This window comes from Cetorhinus maximus, unplaced genomic scaffold (assembly GCF_964194155.1).
Source record: "Cetorhinus maximus unplaced genomic scaffold, sCetMax3.hap1.1 HAP1_SCAFFOLD_2294, whole genome shotgun sequence".
NCBI lineage: Eukaryota > Metazoa > Chordata > Chondrichthyes > Lamniformes > Cetorhinidae > Cetorhinus > Cetorhinus maximus.
In genome coordinates this window covers 43121-50470 of record NW_027598233.1, presented here as the reverse complement: position 1 = coordinate 50470, position 7350 = coordinate 43121, and the positions used below count along the sequence as shown (strand labels likewise).

The following is a 7350-nucleotide window of genomic DNA, read 5'->3' as shown; positions in this document are numbered from 1 at the left end:
TCTGTCTCTGTCTCTCTCTCTCTCTCTCTCTCTCTCTCTCTCTGTCTCTCTTTCTCTCAGTCTCTCTCTCAGTCTCTCTCTCAGTCTCTCTCTGTCTCTCTCTCTCTCTCTCTCTCTCTCGCTCAGTCTCTCACTCTGTCTCTCTCTCTCTCTCTGTCACACTCTATCTCTCTCTCTTAGTCTCTCTCTCTCTCTTTACTCCTCTCACTCTCTCTTAGTCTCTCTCTCTCTTTCTCTCTGTCTCTCTCTCTCTGTCTGTCTCTCTCGCTGGCTCTCTCTTGCTCCCCCTCTCGCTCTCTCTCAGTCTCTCTCTTTCTGTCTCTCTCTCTCTCTCTCTCTCTCTGTCTCTCTCTCAGTCTATCTCTCTCTGTCTCTCTCTCTGTCTCTCACTCTCTCTGTCTCTCTCTCTCTCTCTGTCTCTCTCTCTCTCTCTCTGTCTCTCTCTCTCTCTGTGTCTCTCTCAGTCTCTCTCTCAGTCTCTCTCTCTGTCTCTCTCTGTCTCTCTCTCTCAGTCTCTCTCTCAGTCTCTCTCTCTGTCTCTGTCTGTCTCTGTCTCTGTCTCTCTCTCTGTCTCTGTCTCTCTCTCTCTCTGGCTCTCTCTGTCTCTGTCTCTCTCTCTCTCTGTCTCTCTCTCTCTGTCTCTCTATCTCTCTGTCTCTCTCTCTCTGTCTCTCTCTCTCTCTCTGTCTCTCTCTCAGTTACCCCGTCTTTGGGAAGGACCTGACCGAAGTCGCCCGCCGCCAACATCGATGAGTCGGCCTTGTGGCCTCTTCCACCCGGTAAAGTGCGCCGCCAAGACGGAACGCTCGATTACCGCCGGCGGGATTTCCCGCTCCCCGCCCGCCCGCCCGTCTGCCCGCCAGACCCGAACCAGTCCCGCTCTCCGCCCGCCAACCAGGGAGGGAGGGAGGGAGGGAGGGAGGGAGGGAGGGAGGGAGGAGCAGGAATACCCCAGCCCGAGCGCCAGGCCCCCCGATCGGCGTGGGACTTACCGGTGCAGACGACCCCGGCGTCCTCCCCGTGGTGGCAGTTGTGGGAGCCCCAGAGCCGGGAGCTGCAGTACCACAGGACCGTCTCGTCTCCCCGGCACGCCACGTCGTCCAGCCAGATGGGGCCCGTGCCTCGGCCAAAGCGGGCGTGGGAGGGCGCGGACAGGGCTGCCCCACAGCCCAGGCTGCTGCACACCACCTTGGCGTCGTGCAGCCCCCACTGGTCGTCACAGATAGTGCCCCAGCTGTCACCGAAGGAGATCTCTACTCGACCTTCGCAGGGGTTGCTCCCGTTCACCAGCTGGAGCTGCATCCTTTCTGCGGGGGGGAGGGGGTTAAAATAACAACCGTGAGGCACATCGGCTTATTTATTGTTTCAGTTATTCCCTTCGGTTCCCCTTTTCTCCTTCCGTTGGGCGACAGGGAGACCGCGGCACAGGATCGGGCCTACGCCGGTCAAGAGACGAGCCTCGCCTCGCTTAGCCCAACTCCCTCCGAGGCCCCCCGGCTAGGGGGCTTCACCCGGCCACAGCGAAGGAACGGCCGACATCCTCTTCCCAAGTCAAGGACGGCGAGTGGCACCTTATGGATGAGCCCATAAGGCCACAGGAGCAGAAATTAGGCCATTCGGCCCATCGAGTCTGCTCCGCCATTCAATCACGGCTGATAAGTTTCTCAACCCCCATTCTCCCGCCTTCTCCCCGTAACCTTTGATTCCCTTACCAATCAAGAACCTATCTATCTCGGTCTTAAATACACTCAATGACCTGGCCTCCACAGCCTTCTGTGGCAATGAATTCCATAGATTCACCACTCTCTGGCTAAAGAAGTTTCACCTCATCTCTGTTCTAAAAGGTCTTCCCTTTACTCTGAGGCTGTGCCCTCGGGTCCTAGTCTCTCCTACTAATGGAAACATCTTCCCCGCGTCCCACTCTATCCAGGCCTTTCAGTATTCTGTAAGTTTCAATCAGATCCCCCCCTCATCCTTCTAAACTCCATCGAGTATAGACCCAGAGTCCTCAAACGTTCCTCATATGTTAAGCCTTTCATTCCTGGGATCGTTCTCGTGAACCTCCTCTGGACCCCTCTCCAGGGACAGAACATCCTTCCTGAGATACGGGGCCCAAAATTGCTCACAATATTCTAAATGTGGTCTGACCAGAGCCTTATAAAGCCTCAGCAGCACATCCCTGCTTTTATATTCTAGTCCTCTCCAAATAAATGCCAACGTTGCATTTGCCTTCCTAACTACCCACTCAACCTGCAAGTTGACCTTAGCATTTGCTCACCCGGACCCTGCGACCCTCTTGGGTTGAAAGACTTTTACCTCATCTCCTCTCTCGCCTTTAATACCAAGCGCTGTAATTCTACACCCCCTGGACATTGACCTCCCTGCTGAAGTTAGTAAGCCCTCCGGCCAGGCCCCTCACAATTTTGTACATCTCAATCAAATCTCCTTTCCTACTCCTCTGCTCCAGGCAGAACAACCTCACCCTGCCCAATCTCTCTGCTTAGCTACAATTTCCCAGTCCTGCCAACATTCTTCCAAATCTCCTCTGCACCCTCTGTAATACAGTTATATCCCTAGCCTGTGAACAGCTTGCTAGGTCAGCATTTATTATCCATCCCTAATTGCCCATCAGAAGCTTCCTTAGTTATTCTTTGATGCGATGTGAGGGTCTCTACCTAGGCCAGCTTTTACTATCCATCCCTAATTGCCCCCTTACAAAGGTTTTTTTTAAAAATTCATCCGTGGGCTGTTGGCATCGCTGGTTAGGCCAGCATTTATTGCTCATCCCTAGTTGCCCTCGAGAAGGTGGTTTTTTTATCTTAATTCATTCATGGGGTGTGAGCATCACAAGCTGACGCCAGCATTTATTGCCCATCCCTTTTGGCCCCTTGAGAAGGCGGTGGTGAGCCGCCTTCTTGAGCCTCTGCAGTTCCCTGTGGTGTAGGTACACCCACAGTGCTGTTAGGGAGGGAGTTCCAGGATTTTGTTCCTGTGGTGTAGGTACACCCACAGCGCTGTTAGGGAGGGAGTTCCAGGATTTTGTTCCTGTGGTGTAGGTACACCCACAGCGCTGTTAGGGAGGGAGTTCCAGGATTTTGTCCCTGTGGTGTAGGTACACCCACAGCGCTGTTCGGGAGGGAGTTCCAGGATTTTGTCCCTGTGGTGTAGGTACACCCACAGTGCTGTTAGGGAGGGAGTTCCAGGATTTTGACCCAGTGACACTGAAGGAACGGCCGATATATTTCCAAGTCAGGATGGTGAGTGACTGGGAGGGGAACTTCCAGGTTGTGGTTTTCCCATCTATCTTTTCCCTTGTCCTTTTAGACGGTAGTGGCCGTGGGTTTGGAAGGTGCTGTGGAAGGAGCCTTGGTGAGTTCCTGCAGTGCATCTTGTAGATGGTACACACGCTGCTGCTACTGTGCGTCGGTGGTGGAGGGAGTGAATGTTTGTGGATGGGGTGCCGATCAAGCGAGGCTGCTTTTCCCTGGACAGTGTCGAGCTTCTCGAGTGTTGTGGGAGCTGCACACATCCAGGCAAGTGGGGAGTATTCTATCACATTCCTGACTTGTGCCTTGTCGACGGTGGACAGGCTTTGGGGGAGTCAGGAGGTTGAGTTACTCTCCGCCGCAGGATTCCCAGCCTCTGACCTATTCAACTGATAGCAACTTCTCGAAGAATTAACCCTGTCAGCCTCACACCTGGAAGTTCCCCTCCGAGTCGCTCGCTATCCTGACTTGGTAATATATCGGCCGTTCCTTCACTGTCACGGGGTCAAAATCCTGGCATATTCATCTTGTGGCTGGAGCAAAGTAACAGGTGATCGTGCTACTGGCGCCTGGTATAGTCCCCGCCTGGAGAAAGGAGCGGGTATTACCAGCGTCTTACCGTCCACTGTACAATTTCATTGATGTAAATCGAGCTGAATGTTGGGCAGCTACTGTCTACCTAATACAAGCCACCACTATTGTACCATCCACATTTCCAAGTCCCTGTTTGGCTGAGCTCAGCTGCAGGGTCAAGCAGAATTACAGGATGATCACAGCACGGAAGGAGGCTATTCGGCACATCCTGTCTGTACTGGCTCTTCAACCGAGCAACTCACCACCCACCCCGCCCCACCCCGCCCCACCTCTGCCTTCTCCCTGTAACCCTGCACACACTTCGTTTTCAGACCACAGTTTCCTACCCTTTTCAAAGCCTCGATTGAACCTGCCTCCCCTGGGCCTTCTCAGGCAGCGCGTTCCAGATCCGGAACCCCTCCCAATGCGTGAGGCTGTTTCTCCCCAGGTCGCTGTTGCTTCTTCCGCCGGATCCCCTTCAATCCGTGCCTTCTCCTTCTTGATCTCCTCTCCCCCCCCCCGCCACGACCAATGGGAACAGGTTCACCCTCTTCTACCCTGTCCAGGCCCCCTCGCGATTTTGAGCACCCCTATCGAATCTCCTGGCAATCTTCTCTTCTCCAAGGAAGACAGTCCCGCCTTCCCCAATATATCCACGTCACCCAAGTCCCTCATCCCGGGAACCATTCCCGTGAATCTTCTCTGCACTCTCCAAAGCCTTCACAACCTTCCTAAAGAGCGGTACTCAGAACTGGACGCAATACCCCAGCTGAGGCTGAACTAGTGTCTGATGCAAATTCAACATCACCTCCTTGCTCCTGTACTCTAATAATAAAGCTTAGGGTACTCTATGCTTTACAAGAGATTTTCTTAACCTGCCCTTGCCGTCTTCAATGATGTATTTTAGGTCCCTCTGACCCTGGTACCCCTTTCAGAATTGGGTCCTCTGTTTAATATTGTTTAATCGAAGGGGAAGATGTGCATGGTCAGATATGATATTGGCTACTCTCTACACGTATCCAAAGTCTGAAATTGCTCATTTATTGGACACCGATCCTGCTAACTTCATATCAAGGGGCTGCATTTTTCAAAATGTCCTCCAATCCAATCCGATTCCAATTCGAAACAAAAATAAAAACAAAAATAACCTGGAAAAACTCAGCAGGTTTGGCAGCATCGGCGGAGAGGAGCAAGTCCGAATGACCCTTCAACAGAACTAAGTAAAAATAGATGAGATGTGAAATCTAAGCTGGTTTAAGGCGGGGGGTGGGGTGGGACAGGTAGAGCTGGATAGAGGGCCAGTGATAGGTGGAGATTAACCAAAATATGTCACAGACAAAAGGACAAAGAGGTGTTGAAGGTGGTGATATTATCTAAAGGAATGTGCTAATTAAGGGTAGAAAGTAAGACGAGCAAGGTGCAGAGAGCCCTAGCGGGGACGGGGTGGGGTGAAGGAATCAAAATAGGCTAAAAGGTAGAGATAAAACAATTAGCCTTTATCGATTTCTTCACCCCACCCTCACCCCCACTAGGGCTATCTGCACCTTGCTGGTCCTGCTTTCTACCCTTAATTAGCACATTCCCTTAGATAATATCCCCACCTTCAACACCTCTTTGTCCTTTTGTCTGTGACATCTTTTGGTTATCTCCACCTATCACTGGCCCTCTATCCAGCTCTACCTGTCCCACCCACCCCCCTCCCCCCCCCTGACTTAAACCAGCTTATATTTCACCTCTCTTCTATTTTTACTTAGTTCTGTTGAAGGGTCGTGAGGACTCGAAACGTCAGCGGTGCTCCCTCTCCGCCGATACTGCCAGACCTGCTGAGCTTTTCCAGGTTATTTTTTTGTTTTTGTTTTTGTTTCGGATTTCCAGCGTCCGCAATTCTTTTTTGCTCTTCAATGAAAAATTGGATCGTTGTTCGAGAGCAGATTGACACCGATCGGCCCGACGCTGCCGCCATGTGGGATGTGCTCGTTTCGAGTCTCGATTTTCTTTGCGCGGGACTTCGGCTGCCTACCTGAAATAGCGATCGCGAGGGATTCACTCTGGGTGGAGTTGTACTCCCGCCCGGCGATGGTTGTCCGGTACGCGCAAGTGTAGTCTCCCTGATTGGCCATCGTCGTGTTCACCATGGTGAACTCCGCAACTGAGTCGCGCACGGTCAACCTGGTGCTTATCTCCAGCCCATTCTGGTACAGCTGGAAATTGCGGGTCCGGTAGGCTTTCGGGGCTGTGCAGAGCAGGGTGAGTAGCTGCCCCTGGGGGTACAGATGAAACTCGGTGTTCCTGGATATCGTGGGTCGTTCTGCCTTGCCTGAAAGATAAAAGGGAGGCAACTCTTGTGAACGCAAGGCCTGAACGCAAGTCAACCCAATCTTTTGGCATCTCTTACCCCTGCTGTGCATTGACGGACAAGGTTGCCCCTTCCTGGGGAGCCAGAATCCTGATTTCTACAGTGGGAAGGTGGTGGGGGAGGGGGGCGATTGGTGTTGGGGGGGGGAGGTGGGGTGGTGGTGAGTTAAGCTCAGGGAGGAGGTAGGGCCATGCAGAATATAATCCTGCACCTCTGCAAGCAGAACCACCATCTTGCAAAGCATGAGAGGTGTACGAAACATACGACACTACGAAATCACCCAACAAGACATTAAAGGGGCCATGTGTGCCAATAAGGTACTAATGGATATGTTCCATCAAGATGAGGAAGGTTTGGGTGTCATGGAAGAGGAAGCCATTACCACTGACGAACAAACTTACTATGATTGAGAGAAGATGTACATGTCTGAGATTCGGCAGTATCTAAGAGAATTGAATCTCATCTTCAAAGTCTTCAGAGAACCCTTTGTATCAGACGCTAAGCTGTTTTCTGCAAACGTATGTTGTAAATTTTATGAATACCTTTTTAAAATGTATATATCCTCGTAAGTTTGTTGCCCTCTTAAGAATAAAGAATTGCAAGGTCTATAAGGCAGGAGTGTATGAGCGAATGTAGGAGGGGCTCAACATCACCTCACGAGGAGGAACACATGGATGTCTTCAAATATCGTGGCTCGTAACTACACGAGCGCCTGCCCCATTGTTGCATCTCGCCTTATCTGACGTTTATCGTATGTCTCAGTCGCTCGCAGCGCAGAACAGGACTGACGCCGAAACGAGAGACAGCCTCGTCAAAGATTCACGCCTGACGCTCATCAGGGAAAACACCCGAGCGCCAAGTCTCCAAGCGTCACTGCGATGTTGGCGACGGGACAAACGGGTGCCGTTTGGCGGGCCGGCTGAATCGGGTTGTTCGACGCGTTGCCATGGAGACAGCAACGGAGCACTGTAGGCTCCCCAGGCTCCCGGCTTCAACCAAAGGCATAAGGTTTGACCATATTTCTTTTGTCTGAAGCGACCGGGTCCCTGAGTATAAATGTACATTGCTTCTAGCATGTATAAATGAGCTGCACCATGAACTTGACTCCTGACTTCTGAACCTGCATCTAAACCTCAATTATCTTATCTTAACTGT

The 7350-nt window shown here is 51.9% G+C and overlaps 1 protein-coding gene across 1 annotated transcript in view; it reads right to left on the bottom strand.

Moving 5' to 3' along the window:
* Positions 1-558: 558 nt before the first annotated feature.
* The window catches only part of LOC144677195 (uncharacterized), a 28542-nt gene continuing 21750 nt past the window's right edge, over positions 559-7350 (bottom strand). The window contains exons 4-5 of the mRNA XM_078537379.1: positions 5860-6156; positions 559-1307 (exon numbers count right to left, since the gene is read on the bottom strand). Coding sequence (XP_078393505.1) covers positions 811-1307; positions 5860-6156 — 794 coding nt within the window. The 3' untranslated portion in view covers positions 559-810. The remainder of the gene's footprint in view (positions 1308-5859; positions 6157-7350) is intronic.